General features: G+C 42.4%; 1 protein-coding gene across 1 annotated transcript in view; it reads right to left on the reverse strand.

Annotated features, from left to right (window-relative positions):
- Positions 1-19557, reverse strand: part of COMP (cartilage oligomeric matrix protein) — a 192903-nt gene that overhangs the window by 86226 nt on the left and 87120 nt on the right. Inside the window, exons 7-9 of the mRNA XM_077475942.1 lie at positions 17859-18011; positions 12636-12740; positions 187-294 (exon numbers count right to left, since the gene is read on the reverse strand). Of these exons, the coding sequence (XP_077332068.1) occupies positions 187-294; positions 12636-12740; positions 17859-18011 (366 nt within the window). The remainder of the gene's footprint in view (positions 1-186; positions 295-12635; positions 12741-17858; positions 18012-19557) is intronic.

The following is a 19557-nucleotide window of genomic DNA, read 5'->3' on the forward strand; positions in this document are numbered from 1 at the left end:
TATAGAATAAGAATAGGTCCACTTTAATCAACAGTAGAAGAAAATAGTCTGACACTGAACTGATCCTTTATTTTACTAGGCTATTAAAACAGGGTATCAGAATAAGGGTAAATAAAAAAAATTTCTTTGTTCAACTTTGATAACAATTTTGGCAACAATTATCCTTTAGAAGACAATCCTTTGAACCTGAATATTTGGTATCCCATCTCCATCAGCATCATCATCACATGCATCTCCAATTCCATCCCTGTCAGCATCTTCCTGGCCAGAATTAGGTACAGTTACGCAGTTGTCCTGTAAGCAAGAACATTCAGTACATTAAAAATACCCAATAGACGCATACATTTTTTTTTAAATGGTTTTGAATGTGATAAACCACTCAAGGAAAGCATTTCAATTTTAGAAGGTATAAGTAAAATGAATTAACACTTTTTTCTGGAAGGGCATTTTTTAATTTTTTTTACATAAATATTAAAGTTTATATTATAGACATTAGGTCCACCAAAGACCTCTGAAATCATACATTTTCTGAATACTTGTTAAAATACACATTTTAGGCCCAAAGATGACTTTAAAACCCAGAAAACATAATGGAGTGGGGGGAGAATTTACCACAACTAAAACGGACACAATCTGGAGGAGATGTGAATAGTAACCAATCATCTTCTAACTTCAGCTGGTTCAATTAAGATGTGAAAATTAAAGCCAAATGCTGGCTATAGTAGTTGCGATTTTTATGCCACATAATAATTGCTGTCCTGTTTATCAAATTCATATTTTTAGAAAAACATACACTCAAATAAATTTTAATAAACACAAAAACAATATAATTCAGATTTTTCTCTTAAAATATATAAGTTGAGGTTACACCAAGAAAATAGATACCAAATAATACACGCCTCAATTTTGCACGGCACCCATGCAATGGCAAAAAACTATGGTACCCAGAATTGTTTATAGGTGACACATCTTTACAGCTCATATATTTAGAGATAACTATGAATAATGGCTCTAAAATTATTGCTGTTCTTCAGCATGCGTAGTGACATCTAAGATATATGGGCATATGAAACTTGAAATGTTTAATTATTCTTTTTCAATGTAACTTTATTGCTACTACTTCTGTGAAGGCATAGTGCAGGTGGCGGGTTCTCTTTGTATTCAACTGAGGATGCTAGTTCATGTGAAGCTTAACAGCTCTGAACCCAGAAATGCTTAGAAATTAACACTTCGGAGATCCTACTACCCAGAGAAAATAAGCAAATGAATGTTTGTTGATCCTATTATGCTTTCCATCCTAACACTGTCCTCAAAGGTCCTATGCAGTCAGATGGGAAAGGTGAGTATAGGAAACATGGGAGGGAGACAATGACTGTTACTAGAAGGCAAAATAAGAAATATTCAGAGTGCATGCAGCCGATGACACCATTGGCACATGCGCTCTGCAGGTCTGGTTTACAGTGTTGGACCTTCAGAGCCTGTGGCAGAAATGGCGGCTCCCGCACACATGAGAGGGAGTGATGTCATTGCGCCCCTGGCCACTCATGTAGCCGGAGGTTGCAAACCTGGAATGAAGACCAGGAAAAGATGTTCAGCGGTGACATCACAGTACTGTAGGGCTTCGCTCTAGCGTAAGTTTCTCATGATGTGCTGGCAAAAAACTTTTCTCCATTTACTTGAAGGTCAGGTTAATAAAACCCAGCACAGGGTTCTTCTTTACAGTGTAAGGGGGAACTCTGTGGACCCCGATGAAAAGCAGAACTCTGATAATTCTGATGTAAAATGGACTGCTGCAGACTCTGGTGTAAAGGGAAATTCTGATGTAAGGGGGTCTCTGGTAACACAGCTCTTTCTTTAAATAAGAGTCCACAGAGACTGTGAGCATGGCACAAGGGACAGTCAGAGAATGGAGGCATGGCACAAGGGATGGTCAGAGACTGTTGGCATGGCATAAGGGATGGTCAGAGAATGCAGGCATGGCACAAGAGATGATCAGAGACTGCGGACATGGTACAAGGGATGGTCAGAGACTGCGGGCACAGCACAAGGCTTGGTCAGTGACTGCGGGCAGGACACAAGGGATGGTCAGAGACTGTGGGCATGTCACAAGGGATGGTCAGAGACTGCGGGCACGGCACAAGGAACGGTTAGAGACTGCGGGCATGGCACAAAGGATGGTCAGAGACTGCAGGCATGGCACAAGGGACGGTCAGAGACAGAGGGCATTGAAGTACATAATAATGGTGCTGCACTGTTGAATATTGGCCATTGTATAGTATGTGACAAAAACTTCTATAAAAAGTGCAAGTGCAGTGGTAAAAAAATATGCATCAATGCGTACTAGTAAATATTAATGTAAAGGTATTCCTGCAGTGAGCTTGATATGTGCAAACAGTCTAAAACTGAAGGTGGATCAGCATATAATAGTGACAAACATAATAATCATGTGCAAACACAGCAAGTAAAAATGAATGGAATACAAAGTATAGATTAAATAAAGTGCAATAAAATCAGATGTCCCATATAGCACTCAGAGTGCCTGAGTGGATAAACCAAATTGCAATCAAAAAACAAAATATGAGTCCATAAATCAATCAACAGTTGATGGATGGGTGGTGGATCCCTTCACCATAAAAAATAGTGACTAAATAGCTGGTGCCTGGCCAATCCAATGTGATAACACCTCAGTGTGCACAATATTTACTTGTACGTATTGATGCATATTTTTTAGCACTGCACTTGCACTTTTTATATACGTTTTTGTCACATAGGATACAGAGCAAGCTGTCCTTGCCTGTCACTTCTGTGCTGTGCTTGTCAGCCTCACCTGGTGCCATCTGTGTTGGTGCTGACAGTTTTCTCTGTGACCACTCCACTCAGCTTCTTCCTCTCCTCCACATAGATCTCCCCCCTGACCTTCGCACAGACAGACAGAAACTCCACTTCCCGCCACCCGCCGACTTGTACAGCGCCTCCAGCATCCTTGTCTGCCGGTGTCCTATCAGATACTGTCCCCAATCACATAGTGTCCACCAAGAAGCCGGATATCTCTGAAGAAGAACGGAGCCTGCGCACTGTATCCAGGTTCAAGCCCCACCATCCAAGTGGACATAGAGTTAGAATATAAAAGAGCCGAGCGAAGCGAGGCCGTGCCCAAAGCGTGGCGAGCGAAGCTCTTACTATCTGCAACCCTATGTCCACTTGGATGGTGGGGCTTCAACATGGACTCTTCTTGGGAGATGTTCAGCTTCTCCTTGCCCCCGTACTGCGCAAGCGCTGCGCCTGTGCAGTACGGCCCGGACATTATCCGATAGGCGGACACTTTGTGTCAGAACACTGGGACTTCCAGCTCATGCAGGCCCCTCCTCCGCTGCTGCTAGTGACGTTATGCTGCCTCTGGATTGGTGCAAGACCCGGCCCACTGGCGGAGCTGCTCCTTCTGTCTGCCCTGATGAAGGTCGTACTGCAGTTCGGCAGAACAGTGTGGGGGGCAGCTTTCCCCCCCCCCCGCTAGTGCGGCTAGGCCTGGGCCTTGTCGCTCTAGGCCATAATACAGTGCTGATCAACACTGCAACCCTGAATCTCTACAGCATAAATTACTCCCCCTTTACCTTTACAATAAAGAACTCTGTCCCAAACCAATCACCTGATCACTGTGCTGGGGGAAGGGGACTGTTCCGGACACAAAGACCTAAAACTGGACTCCAGCCTGCTGACTGCCTTGTTTGCCTTATGGACTGAGCTGTCCTGCTTGCCTCTGGTGCAATATTGTGAAGACGAGTTGTGGCTGCATTGCTGACCTTAATACCTTTACAAGCTCATTGTAGCTTGCCCTCTGGTAAGCGTTCAATATATGTGGTGGTGGATCACTTCACAGGGTGCTTCTGTGTGATTAAGGGATTTCGTCACTTATTGATTTCACATTGGATCACTGTTTATGGATGAATTTTTATTCACCATTATTGTTTATTCACTGGACAATTATTCTTATTCTATTTATGTGGGTTTATCACGGACTTATTTTTTTATTTGTTTTTAATTTGCTTTTTCCTCTGTTTCTGCTTGTTTGAATTGTGCATATCTCACAATTTTTAGCTGCTGCTGTTCACATTGATTTTTATTTTGATTTATATATTACGGTACTTTTTAGCGCTGTATTTCTTTGTGGTTTACCTGATCACTGTGTCACCTGGGTGCTGGGACGGCATGTCCATTTCCATGCAATTAACAATTTTCACATATTCAATTTAAACCCAAAATTCCAATATATATATATTTAATATTTAAATTTTTGTGGTGGTTTTAAAATGAAATTGTAAATACATTTATTTTATAGATTTGTTGTTGATGCCTGTATATTCGGACACCCTAAAAATCCCCTGCTTAGTGGTTTTGTGATTTGTCTATTGAGTTTGGGAAATGGTGTTTTTATTCACTGATCTCAAGACATTTTATATACTTTCACATATTTAATATTTGCATCATGTTTCCCAAGGAATGTGCTGGTGCTCATAGTTAGACAGGACAACAGCACATTAGGACAGCAGCTGCAGATCTTCAGAACTGGTTTACAGGTTTGCTATAAAAATGCACAGCTGAAAGTCCATTGTTAGAGCAACCCTAATATATGAGCTTGAGATTTTAAAATGTACGTCTACCTAAAGGCAAAACTTTTTTTTTGTTTTGGTTAGAGTAGGAAGGGGTTGGAACCAGTGGCGGCCCGTCTATAGGGGGCACACCTCCAGGCAGTCACAAAAAAAAAAACTTTTTTAAAATCTGTCCCTTAAAAAAAAAATCAAAAAAAAGATCCTTAAGTGCACTGTGTTCAGACGCTGGACACAGTGTGACACCGAGATTGCAGACGTGGTGCTTCATTTGCGGGCTTTTATCCAACCTTGTGGCGCTTTCCGAAGATTACTACAGCCAGGTGGTTTGATTGACATCTGAGTTAGATGTCACTTCCTGCTTTCTCTCTCCCATTTCGCCCGGGAGAGAGAAAACTGTAACATGAGGAGCGAACTCCTCCATCACCGCTGCCAGGAAGGAGACACCACAGGAGAAGACACCACACAGCAAGGTAAGATTTGCTGTGCTCCCATGGAGAAGGGGATGGGTTCCATCAGTGGCGGCTGGTGAAGTTTTAGGATGGGGGGGCGCAAGACCCCGCCCATCCACGGTTGGCCCCTCCCACTTCTCATAAGCCACACCCAGAAATTTCCAAGATTATAGTATGAATTTACATAGTTAAAGGCCCCGTTATTACATCTGATTTATCTGCGTGGGTGTTCTGGCATCACATTGTAACAGTTAGATATTATTATTTCATTGTTAGAGTATTCTGCCTTTTCTATAGTCTTAAGCAAATCTGTTACCATCCCTGAATATAAGCCATTAAAGGATATCTAAACCCAGAACAAACAATTTATTTTTGTTATATTTATCTAAATGAACATGATTTAAACTGGCTAGCATTTCAGATTTAAAAATCAATGCACTGTTCACTTTATTCAGATTCCAATCATATTTGTTCAACTTCAGTCCATTTCCAAGTTTGTAATATTTGGCCACATATGGATATTACCACTATGTGCAGGTGGCTACAATTTATTTCTGAGCTGTGTATAAGCAACATTTATTATAGATAAGAGAATGTGTAAATCATGCTCAGCAGTGTATTGCATAGTACAGATCCAATTCTGTTTATCAAAATTGAAACATAAATCTACCACTGCTCTCCTCTCCTCTTTGTGCCTAGTTTAACATTCTAGCTATGGGCATGCTTATCATGCTCATAATCTACCACACAATTATTTTTCGATCTCTCTCTTAAATACAGGTATAAAAATATTGGCCAAGATCTTGACTAACTGGCTAAGACACCTCAGTGTATCAGAGCTCCACATTATTAGCTGAAAGCAAGTTAGGGTCAATGGCGCCCTTTCTCCATCATTTCCTATTAGGAACGGGATGAAACAGGGGTGTCCTTTGTCAGCACTCCTCTTCACACTGACTCTTGAACCCTTAGTTTGTAAAATTAGATTACATTCATGGTATTCAAATCGCTCTGGTGGAATGTAAGCTTGACACACACACACACACACACACACACACACACACACACACACACACACACACACACACACACACACACACACACACACACACACACACACACACACACACACACACACACACACACACACACACACACACACCTTACCTGACTGTGTGCTCTCCGCAGCCGCTCCTCACACCGCTCTACTCCTCTTACTTCCTGTTTCCTCTCTCAGGTGAGATGGGAGAGAGAAGACAGGAAGTGACATCTGAGTCAACTCAGATGTCAATCAAACTGCCCGCCCGGCCGTAGTAACACATACTACAGCGCCGGGCGGAAGCTACTCAGCGCTTCAGAAAGCGCCCTGAGGCGGGCTAAACGCCCGCAAATGAAGCGCCACGCCTGCAATCTCATGATTGCATTGGCGTGGCGTTTCCCGGCGTGCAGTGTGACCGGCGCTCGAGCACTTCCTTAAAGAACTTTTTTTTTTTTTTTTTAAAGGGCCAGTTTTAAAACTTTTTTTTTTTTTTTTACATTTTTTTTATTTATTTATTTTTTTACCACACAGGGGGGGCGGCGCCCGGGCGCCCCCTATGGACGGGCCGCCACTGGGTTCCATGTGACACAGGCTGGCTGCATTTTATGTGACACAGGCAAGGCTGCATTTGGTGGGACACAGACTGCATGTAAGGAGGGACTCCACTGGGGGCCCCTGATGGCATCTGGTGGCAGGCGACGTGGGTAGTGACACACTCAGCACTCCCACTGATTCTGCATTATGGTGAGTTGAATGATTTTATTTTATATTGCAATGTAATAATAGAAATAATGCGCTTCAATCATCCTGACACCATATAAACCATGGTGCCGGGATGATTGAAGTGCTAACACCAGGTGTTTGGAATATATTTATCTGATGATTGTTAAACTTTCTAGAATACACATATTTCTATTGTTGTGTAGGATCTGGGCCTGCTGTCCCTCCATCCCTCTCTCCCTCTCCCTCCATCCCTCATTCATCTCGGACACCAACCACACCACCTTAGAGCCATGCCCACTATTTCGCTGAAACCACGCCAATTTTTACCAAGTGGGAGGGGTCAAAAAGGAAGGGCAGGGACCGGCGCCCCCCCCGATCCTGGTACACCTGTCAGGTTCTTATTGCTGTCTGTGCCCCAAAGATTTACCCTCCCTATTTGCCCTGTTTACTGTTATCAGTGAATATGAAAGAAAATAAAAATCCCATATTTTAAGTTGCTGCCAGAAAATGCATAGAGGGGAAATCTTCCATCGGGGACACTAGTTCTGGTGACCCTCATGACAATCAGGGATTCCCTCATTTTGGAGGGATTTCTGCTCACTTCCTATTTTGGCCATCAGACAGGAAGTGAAGGGAAATCTCTCCAATAGGACACAGAGGGCAAAAAAAAAAAAGTTTTACCTTTAGTTCTACTTTGAGTGCATAAACTCTATGAAAAATAATATTTGCTAGTGCAAACCCTCTTAAAATTATATTTGGAAATAAAACTGTAGAGGACAGAGCAAATACTGAAGATTGAAATGCATTTTTATCTGTCTGCCAATGCAATGTAATGAGGTCAAACAGAGTGGCCAGGGCTCTCTTTTTAATATTACTGGTTTAAAAGGTGAAGTTACGCATAAGCAAGAGTAAAATAGATAAAGCATCTGACTCAGATGACATTCATCCTCATTTACTAAACCCTGTAATTTAACGGATATTGTATCTTATTTTGATACAGTGGCTTTTAATTGGGTCATTGCCACAGCACAGCATATCATGTAGCTAGATGGCAGGGTGATGAGATGAAAGGTGACCTACAGGCAGACAAACATTTTAACAGCAGACAGATTGTTGCACGGTACCAGGCGCTAGGCAATAGAAACCATAGGAAAATGACCCAGCCATCAGCAATTCACATAAAGCAGAACAGGAAAGGTTCAAAAAGGTCAGGTGAAAGCACCCTCAGGAGAAGAAGCCAAAAGTCAGTTATACATTCGGACAGCAGAGAAAAAAAAAAAAACACAAATGTAGTGAAATTAACAAAACAGAGATAAACCAAGTTTAATAAGCAGGGTAAAATTGGCAAGCAGAAGAATAGTTCAGTAAGGTGTATCAATGTATATTTTCACATGGTGATGCATATGTGTTCTATTGGGACGCAGTAGCTTCACATACATAGCCTCTGCTCCTAATTTGACACCCATGCATGGCCCTGAATCATAGCTCCCAGCTGTCCCTGATTTGCAGGGACTGTCCCTGATTTGGAGGGACTGTCCCTGATTTGGAGGGACTGTCCCTGATTTGGAGGGACTGTCCCTGATTTGGAGCAATGTCCCTCTGTCCCTCTTTGCCTCTCATTTGTCCCCCATTTTAGTCTGATCCATATAGTTGTATCTAAAATGCACTTTTTTCTAAATTGTTTTCCAATACTAAATCTTTTATCCAATTTCTAAATTGCTGCATTTGTAAATTTAAAAACCAATATAAGGGAATAGGAGTGGTGAAAAAAAAGTCCTTGTGGATTTAATTAACATTTTTGTTGGTTAAATTTCCTTTAAGGGTGTATGTCAGGGGCGTGTCCTATGCCTACATACATTTGCAAGTAGGTATCTCTCATTCCCATCTCAAAATGTTGGGAGGTATGCCTGAATGGACACTGTCTACGCATGGGGATGTCAGATTTGAAGACGCAGCTGTGTCCATGCAGCCATTGCACCCCAATAGATATCAGTGGGACAGCCTGCCTGCATGGGGATGCAAATAACAGCTGTGCCTCCCCATGTGAGTAAATATGGCCCTCCTACCGTGTATGTATTCATATGTCCCGTGTCAACAAGGCCTAAAAAAACTACATTTTTTAGCAGCTACACATGCAGATTCAATTACAGCAAGATTGTTATAAAGGAGAGAAGATCAAGCCATAATCCAATGCAATTCAGATCAAAATCAGGTTAGCAATAGGTTAGGTGAGAATACAGAAAAATTTACAGAATTACTTAAAGTGAAGGGAGAGATGCAGTGCAATACACTGTTATTCTGTAGATTGCAGTGTGATGGCCTACACATCCTGATTTACCCTCCTATGTTCTCAGTTCCATAGAATATACTTTCCTTCCCAGGACCCTACATTTTTAGCATCAGCAACAAGTGTGCTTTTGCTGGTTAGTCTTTTAGAGTTTACATATATATTGGATGGGGGGATTCTTTGATTTTGTCTTGCTAGGGTCTTTTTTAAGTTTAAAGAGGAAAAAAAAATTCACATTCACTACCTTTGGTATCACCATAGTTTAATGTCATAGTTTTTGTATAAGCTAGGCATTCCTTTCACCTCTCAAAAGATAATACAGTGGGGGTGATTTACTAAAACTGGAACACACAGAATCTAGTGAAGCTGTGCATAGTAACCAATTAGCTTCTGGGTATTAGCCCACGTTCACTTTGGGCTGATTTGTCAAATCACATGCCATATCGGAGCCTATTGCCGGCAATGGCACCGTCTGAATCCGTGCGACGCTGTCTTTGTGGCGCCGCACCAATTCCCAAAGGTAGTCTCTGCACTAATTTTGGCGACTTCAGGGGGTGATTTCAGTAGACATCTGCACGTAAACCCGCATAGATGTCTGTCAAATGACCCCCGAAGCTAGACTGAAATGCCGGTTTAAAATTGTGGGAGTTCATTCAAACCCACCCTCAGTATCAACAGTTAGAAGCTGATTGGTTACTATGCAGAGCTGCACTAAATTCTGTGTGCGCCAGTTTTAGTAAATCTCCCTCAATGAAAAGCACCTGTGAAACGAGAGGAAGAGGTGCTATGTGTGTGTGCAGCACAACACAGTCTTCTTTAGAAACGGCTTTTATTAGCGCTAATCAGACATGTCACATAAAAAATGCATAGTTTCAGGACCTACAGAGGTTCTCTTCATCATACAAAATGATACAGAGTATATGGATAACAAGATATATGCATGTAAGACACCAACAAAACATGTAAAACACCACTGAAAGGTTGTGTATGATAATGGCACAAACATGCTGTCTGCCCATGTCCTAAACCTCATAGTGAAGTTCTTCCTGTCAAAATACCCTGGATTTCAAGACATGCTTCACCATGCCAGGTGGATTTGCATATTCAGCATCCTACCCAGTTATGGCTCAACTGGCAGACATGCAGCGCCAAAACCAGCTGCCTGCCAAAAGATCGATATGCATCACCCCACACAGTGGAATTAAATATGCTGCAGAAGCTACAGCAGCAGTGAGAAATCACCCCACTACCTCTGGGATGAAGACAGGCTCTGGGGAATCCAAAGTGTCCTTGTGCTGGTCGGCTGTCATGGTTGGAATCCCTTGTTGTCTACTCCCTCCTATACCCCATTGTCATAAGCTATTTATTAGACATGTGCAGTTTGTTTTGTTCCAAATTTAAATTCAGACAAATTTTATTTTCGGATGCATTCTGAAATTCGGATGTATTTGAATTTCCAAATTACAATAGTACCGAATTTAAATGAATCGGAAATAATAGGAAGAAAATTTGGACAGAATTCAAATTCAATTTGATTTGAATAATTTTCAAATCGATTCAAAGCATTTTCAGATTTGAAAAGTTTTGGAATGTTTTTGAGTTCGAATAGTTTTTGAGTTTGAATAGTTTTCAAATTCAAATAGTTTTCCAATTTCCAAAAAGATTAAAATAGAATAGAAAATAAAGGAATAGAATAGAAAACAATATAATATAATATAATGGAAAATAATATAACAGAAAATAAAAGAACAGAATTGAATAGAATAGAAACGAATAACATAGAATAAAAAAGAATTGAATAAAATAAAAAGAAGATAACCATCTTCTGAAATTTGAATTTCAAATAGAATATTTATTAAGTTCTTCTTCAAAGTAAACTCAAACAAAGTGTTAGTGCTCTGATTTCAGTGTGCATTTTTTTTTTTTTTTTTTTTTTATGATTGTGCTGAGCTTTATTCATGTCTGTGAAACTTTTGCTTGTGGCACTGGTACAGCAATCAAAGCATATTTTATCAGTACAGGGGGTATACTTATTACTCTCTTTGGGTGCCCAAAGGTGCCCCAGGTCTTTTAAAATCTTAGCAGCAACCCTGCATCTTGTCATCAGCTTGCTGGCAGAGTCCGTCAGTCATAAGGCTCTGTTTCACATCTGAGTGATCCGAATCGCGGGTGGAATCGTCGCGATTCTGCCCATGATTTAAAAAAGCAGTGATTTCACCGTGATTGTCGCCCAATGAATCACAGTAAAATTGTGCAAATGGAATCACGGGACACCTGTCGCCCAAAAGTAGTTCTTGTACTTCTTTTGGGCGGCAGGCATCCCGCGATTCTGTTTGCGCGATTTGTCGTGGTGACAATCTTGGCAAAATGGCGCTGCAATCGGGGTGCCACTGGAAGTGATGGGGATCGCAAAGGCGTCCTGAGATTTTCTGCAGCAATTCCGACCATGATTCGGGTCGATCAGATGTGAAGGGGCCTAAGGGTACTGCAGTAACATTGAAAAAGGCCCACACTGCTTAGCTGTGCAGACCCAGATTGAAGAGATCTGCTTCTGCATGTGTACCAGTGTTACTAGATGCCACCTGATTAGGACAAGGAAGGATTGGGGGCTGGAGGAGAGGAGGAAGAAAGTTTCTTAACTATTCTGAAACCTAGGCATCACACGTAGGTGGTATGAGCAGTTGTAAGACATTGTCAGGTACACAATAGAAGTATTTTTTTTTTTCGTTCTATCCAGCAGTCTGAACGAAAACAAACCCCTGTGAGATGGCCATACTAATACAAGCTTTGTTAGTGCGGCAATCTCCCCTGCTGTGCCTTTGTGTTCTGACAGGTGGACTGCCTCCCCACCTTCTAGAACACACCGATCAACGCTTACAGCCATTGGCTGCCAGTGATGATCAGATGCTGGTCTGATGTTGGTTTTCCAGCATTTCCGTTCGACAGAAGCTGGTCATGAGATCAGCCTCTGTAGAACAGACAGGTGTACAAATGGGCCAGAAGTCGGCTGGCTCAAGACTTTACTGATAAAAACTACCTGCCAACTAACTGGAATGCGTCAGATTGGGACACTGCTGTATGCAAGCTACTTCTAAAACAAAACAATCTTACTGCTATTATGCACTGCTAAAGAATGCATGTGCCATACCTGGTTGATCCCAGTGGAAGCTGGAAATCAATGTAATAGTCACTCCTAATACAGTGATTTCTGCTAGCTTCAGGATGGTGCCCATCAGCTCCCCTACTGCTTTGTAAACACAGGAGGTCACTGCTTAGCATGGCCCTCAATTGGAGATCGCTTTGCATTTTCTCAAAGAGTGTAAAATGCTCTCTGATTGGACAAAGTGGAGAGGCAGGACAGTGACATCCCCATCTCCACCTCAATGGTCAATTTTGCCTGCGATGCCAGCTGCACACTGTGGTTTCACCTGCTGGTTGCTACATTAATACCATTCTACAGGTACCAGAGTAGTCATGTGGCAATGTGAAACTCCCTGGGCTACTATGGCTGTAGTTTTGTTTTTGTCTCTTGCCTTTTTGCATCTCAAGTCAGAGCATCTCAGCTTTTCATCCGGGAATCCATCAATGTCTGTATCCTTGGCACACATCAGTCCATTTCCTGCCCATCCAACTTTACACTGTGAAAAGGATGAATATAATTTAGCACAATAAAACTCAAGAAAACAATATAGTTACAATTCCTATCTTCAATGCGTATATATTTCAGATAACAAATGCTCACTGGAAATTGCATTACATCTGAAATCTAAGGGTTAGTTACCAATAAATTCGTTCGTGCCTCTTGCATTTGTTTCAATACTTAGAAGAATATGCTAAGTCATAAATTAAAAGTACAGTGCGGGCTTTGAAAAAAAAAATGGTGGATGACATTTACAGTACTTGTTTAGTTTTAACATATTTCATTGTAAGTTAAAATTCTTTGGGTACCATTACGTTTCTGGTACAATTTTGTTGTTGAAATGTATAAAAAGCAAAAATAGCAGGGGATATGAGCAATAAGCATATCATGACATACCATAAGAATACTTATTGAAAAAAAGTTTTGTATAATGAAATGTTGAACAACAATAACCTTCTGGCCAAGGCCGAGGGTCAACTTAGAGTGGTTGAGCTTTAGTTGCTCATGGGAGGAGGTGTGGAACAGTCCAAAAATTCAGAAAAACAAGGCTTGGAGTGAACTCTTAAGAACAAGCAAGAAAAAAAGCAAACGGGGGGGACAAGACAAAACACACAAGGAAGAAAAAAGGGGGGGCAGGGGGGTAGGTCAGATGACCAAGGAAGGAAATAAGAGATGAGAAGGGAAGATGGAGAAGAAAAATAAGGTGCAGGGTAGAAGAGAAAAGGGTTTCCCCCTGACCAGGGGAGGTAGAGGAGGTCAGTTAGGGAGTCCTAGGCTGGTCGGATGCAAAGTTGGAAGAGCGTAGGACCATCAGGGGCCCCACACCCTAAGGAATTTAGCATGGGAATCGCGGAGGATACTAAAGATCTTCTCATTAATCATGAGAGTCGTTAAAATGCTCTTCACCTCTGCGAATGAGAGTGCCAGCTTCTTACAGGCCCTTGCTATTGCACGATTCGCAGCGGTAAACAAATAGGTGGCCAATGTCTGCTGATAGGAGAAAAGGCCTGGGATCGGGCAGTGAAGTAAGGCCAACTTAGCCCCTTTGTGGGTGGACACATGAAAGAGAGTGTACAGAAGACCGAATACCTTTGACGAAAATCCCACTAATCGGGGGGGCAGGACCACTGGATATGAAGTTTATCCCCACCTTGACCACAGCCCCTGTAGCATCTATCACTGTCATCTATCACTGTATGGTGGGTTTGATTTGGCAATATGGGTTGGGACCCAATAACAGCAAAGGAGTACCTTATAGGCAGTCTCCATTAGACCAGGCCCTGCTCCAATCGACCAAATCAATAGGGGATAAGTTCCGCTCTCATTTGGGGACATAAGATAAGGATGTTGGGGTCCCGTTCAAGCTAAGAGAAGAGTAAATTAAGGCTATAGTACCGGGGGATCCTGGAGAGTGTTGGCATGTGTGTTCAAAAGCTGTTTTCTGGTATGCAAAAGAGTCATGGCGTCTGAGTGAGGATATTCAGTGTCGCAAATGGAGAAAAATTTGACGGGGGCGCTTCATGAGTCTCTTGAAGTGAAGCCCACGAGGGGAAGGTGTGAGTTTTAAGAAAGTGCCAGACCTGAGAGAATCCATGGATTGGCCACCAGGAAAAAGCAAGAGGTTGCACTAAGCCGGGGGGAAACCAAGGGGTTATTCAGAAGAGGGAGGAGCAGAAGGAATGGGGACATAAGCCGCCGGAGTATCGAATGAAGTCCCAAAGCTTCAAGCTATGGGTTGTTAGAGGGCTGAGTGAGGGGGGACACAATTTATGAGGAAGCCACGAGAGGGCAGAGATGGGGATCGGCGCACAGTTGGTGATTTATAGAAGAACCCAGAGTGGAATATCGGATGTAGCCTGGAGCATTATAAGCTGGGAGATTTGTGCAGCCTGATAATAATTTGCAATATTTGGTACTCCAAGCCCACCTCACAGTCTATGGACATATAAGGTAATATGGGAGATCCTGGTACTTGTTAGCCCAGATAAAGGAGGGGGGCCTTTTCTGAAGAAGGCGTAAAAAGAATGCAGGGACCCAAACAGGTAGGGTCTAGAAGACGTATAAGATCTTTGGAAGGATCGTCATCTTAACGGCATGAATGCGGCCAATCCAGGACAAGGTGGGGATCTGCCAAGATGTCAGAAGCGCCATGATGGAACATAACAGGGGATAGAAATTTGGCGGAGAAGAAAGAGGAGTAGGAGGGAGTCAGTTTAATACCCAGATACTCTAAAGCGGAGCGAGCCCAGCGGTATGGGAAAGTGGATTGGAGGTGCGTAACCAGGGAACCTGGAAGGGATAAGTTCAGCGCAATGGTTTTGTGTGGATTAATCTGGTGCCCTGAGATAGTGGCAAAATGGGTCAAAAGGGAATGCAGATTGGGTAAGGAGACAATTGGGTTAGTAAGGGTCAAGAGAGCGTCGTCTGAAAACAAATTCACATTATAACAATCGTCTGCGTATGGAATTACCTTAATATTTGGGTCAGCTCTAAGCCCTTGTACACACGATCGGACATTCCGACAACAAAATCCATCGGATTTTTTCAGACAGATTTTGTCCGAAACTGGTGTTGCATACACGCGGTCGGACAAAGTTGTCGGAAAATCTGATCGTTCGTAACGTGATGACGTTATTTAGTTACGACGGGACTACGTTCAGGCTAGTAGCCAAAGCTTTGGTCTAGGAATTTGATCTGAGCATGTGTGGCACTTTGTCTGATCGGAATTCTCTGCAAACGATCGGACAAAGTCCGATCGGATCCTGTTGTCGGAAATTTTTTATATCCAGCTCTCAAACTTTGTTGGTCCGACAGAAAAAGTCCTATGAAGCTTACACACGGTCGGATTATCTGACAACGTGGTCCGATCGGACATTTTCAGTCTGAATGTCCGACCGTGTCTACAAGAGCTAAGAGCTAAGGCCAGAGGTTCAAGGGCAAGGATAAAGAGAACAGGGGACAGCCCTGCCTCGTTCCTCTGGAAATGGGAAATGAGGGCGATAAGCAGCCTGCATAGCAGATGACAGCGGATAGAGAAGAGTAGAGAGTGGACAGCCAAGTGAGGACCGAGTCTCCAAAACCCCACCACTGAAGCACATAGCGCAGATAGTCCCACGAGAATCAAACGCTTTATATATATAAAGCGAGATGAGAAAATCTGGGATTTCGCAGTGGTTTAACAGGGAAATCAAATGAACCGCCTTCCGAACGTTGTCTCCCACATGACGACTGGGCACAAAGCCTACCTGGTCCCTGTGGATCAGGGAATGTAGGTATTTGTTAATGTGAGAGCACAGGATCTTGCTCAATAGTTTAATGTCATCATTCAGAAGAAAAATGGGGAGGAATGCTTGGGGTTCATGGGCTTCTTCAGAGGTTTCAGGGTCATAGATATGTGTGCTCACAGGGAGTCAGAAGAAGGCAGTGCTCCCTGTTTCATACTATTAAAGTAGGCCCCCCGTTTCATACTATTAAAGTAGGCTGCCTGGTAGGGGAGTAGGATGGAGGAAAATCTGCGATAATATAGGCTGAAGAAGCCCTCTGGGCCTGGGGCCTTTGAACGCCGAATGCCTTTGATGGCCTGGGCTACCTCCGGTTCAGAGATGTCTGCATTAAGGGCTGTGTTGGCTGCTGAGGAGTGGGGGAGGAGATGGAGGTCACGAAAGAAGACGTCTGCTAAGTCAAGGGGGAAGAGGGAGGGAGGGTTACTGTATAAAGTAGTTAAAAAGTCAGCAAAAGCCGCTGAAACTTTGATCGGGTCAGAAGTAAGGTCTCCCCTTGCAAAGCGAAGGCAAACTGGTTTGTGGGAATGACCCCTTGCATTGAGTTTTCTGGCCAGCATTGTGCCCGGTTTATTACCACAGGTGTAAAATTTTGTTTGGCCCATTGTAGGGTTTTCTCGGCTCTGTCGGGTACCATTACTTTTGACAGCAATTGTATATCACAGCTAAGACCAGAAAGTGAGAATGAGTTTTTTGCAGCCAAGCCAAAAGTCTATGCAGTACAAACATGCAAAGTTGGTTTTCCGTGTACTGTAGCATTCTTCACCACATTGAATCCTTAGCAATATTGAGGTGGATGGCACTTTTGAAAGAAAAATGTCAACAGAGTATGTCTGTACAGACAGTAGGCAGGTGAAAGAAAGAGCCCATGCCTGTTTGCATATTACCAGTTTTGGTTGATATTACTACCATTAGAACCACTATGGATCCAGCAGGTGAACATTAAGGGCCAGTTCACATCTGTGTGATGCCTTTTTGGCACGTTGCTTGTTTTACACAAGTTTTAGGTGCCGCTACCATTGAACTCACTAGAATGCACATTTTGACGAAAGCGCATCAAAGATGCAGCATGTAGGATGTTTTTTTAATGCACCACGCCTAAAAGGCACATAAAAACCACATGTGTGAGAGGAGGCTAATTCACATATACTGATTAAATTTGTACACTGTATTGTACATTCATACCACTAGTAATTATTTTTGAATATTCAATATTTCATCTTATTCAACCATTAACCAATAGCAGTGATAACCAATCAACAAAGTTGCTGAAGCAACTTTAATATACAAATCTTTTAATATACAGATCTGTTGTGAAGTCTATTCGAGCTGATGTTTTGCCAGTTATAAGCAAAGTAATAACCAAAATGATAGCCCCAAGGGCAGCAGTAACCTGTAGGAAGGCCTAGGGAATAACACAAGTCATATGTTCTTTTCTAGCAATCATTGAATTGTTGGCATTTATGTTTTCCAATAGCCATAATACTTGAAAAACTAATTTTTTTCCATAGAAGCCTGTTCACCTACTTTTCTGCTCTACAAAACATAGTTCTAATATATATACACCTTGAATTGATCAACGGGGAATATTATATTATCCTGAAAAAGAAACTCCTCTATGGTCAGTGCTCATTTGCTGCAACTATGCACTTTCATCATGATCAAATTGTCATAAGATAGTTTTGGAGTTTATTGGATCATAAACAATTCAGACCTACAGTATTGACAGGTACTTTAGTAGGATGGTTATAAATGCCTACTGGTTAAATCGTTTCTGTTTTTGCCCTTGTTAACCTTGCCAATTTCTACTAAGTTATAATTAATACATTTCTTACCACACATGCTATGGTTCCATCACTGTCCATAATACAATCTGCATTTTCATGACACTTGCTAATCTCTCCATTTGGGCACCTTCTTTCTGTTTTACAAGCAGAATTCTGATCACTTCCTGACCCTGTTTTACAGGCTGTACATTTATATGAACCCTAGGGAAAAAAAGAGAAAAATGTAGAAGAGATAACACATGCATGTGAGTTGTTAAGGCTGCACACCCCAATTTGTTTAATTTAATAGAAAATCCCTCAAGGGGTTTTTTTTTAGCAGCAAGATGGTATTTGAGGCAAATAACAATAGTTTCTTTAAAAATAGTAATTCTTTATTTTTATCAAAGTATCAAAAAAAAGGGTGGATATAAAGCATCAATGCATGGGAGTCATAAAAAGCAATTCTAGTCTTAACATTAAAAAAATCTCGTCAGCATGGAAAAACCATACATGAACTCATTTTGTAAAAACAAAAAACTTTTGTAGAGTTTCACATAAATATTCCTAAGCTTTCGACCTGTATAATTAACGGTCTTCTTCAGGGAGTTTATTCTATGCAAAAAAGAAAGAGTTACACTATCTATACATCATTTATTTTACATAGTCATTTTATATTATTGTACCAAAGTTGAATGTATATACCGTATATACTCGAGTATAGGTCGATCCGAATATAAGCCGAGGCCCCTAATTTACCACAAAAAAACTGGGAAAACTTATTGACTCATGTATAAGCCGAGGGTGAGACATGCAGCAGCTACTGTTACAGCTTAAAAGAGTGGAAAAGAGGGTCAACAATGCCCATTTGCAGCTGCATACCTCCCTGTGTCCATCCCTGTGTCCATCCCTGTGTCCATCCCTGTGTCCCGTCCATCCCTGTGTCCATCCCTGTGTCCCGTCCATCCCTGTGTCCCGTCCCTCCCTGTGTCCATCCCTGTGTCCCGTCCCTCCCTGTGTCCATCCCTGTGTCCCGTCCATCCCTGTGTCCATCGCAGCCTACCTGTGCCAATCTGCAGCCTCTTTGCCTTCTGCAGCCTCTGTGTGCCATGCCGCACCTCTCCTCCTCGTCTGACAGACGGCGGCCATTCCACTGTTCAAAAGCCGCGCCTCTCTGTCTGTGATAGGGGGAACACTCAATTTCCCAGCAGTCAGTGTTCCGCCTATCACGGACATCCTCTCATCCTCGTCCGTAGTATGAGAATGAGCGGATATCCGTGATAGGCGGAACACTGACTGCTGGGAAATTGAGTGTTCCGCCTATCACAGACAGGGAGGCGCGGCTTTTGAATAGTGGAATGGTCGCCGTCTGCCTACCTGATCTGCGTGACTCGAGTATAAGCCGAGGGGGGCACTTTCAGCCTAAAAAAAGGGGCTGAAAATCTCGGCTTATACTCGAGTATATACGGTATTTACCAATTCTTGACGAGAAAGCTACATTCCATATTTAGAGGAATTGCTGTTCCTCTAAAAGCACCTCCAGCTTTGGCGATCCCCGTTCATCTAACTATGGAATGTAGCTTTCTATAAATAAATGATGTACCTGGTAGGCTGACATGGCGCTCGTCAGAAAGGAAAATTGCAGTAAGTATTTGATATTAAAATTTTCCGTTAAATAGTCCATATCTCAAATGTGGACATATTATCACTTACAACACGTAGGCTTCATGTACACTGGCAGCTCTTAAACTTTTGCTTTTGGTGTTTTTTT

The sequence above is a fragment of the Lithobates pipiens genome, unplaced genomic scaffold (assembly GCF_037356315.1).
Source record: "Lithobates pipiens isolate NorthernLeopardFrog02 unplaced genomic scaffold, aLitPip1_a1.2 Scaffold_13, whole genome shotgun sequence".
Classification (NCBI taxonomy): Eukaryota; Metazoa; Chordata; class Amphibia; order Anura; family Ranidae; genus Lithobates; species Lithobates pipiens.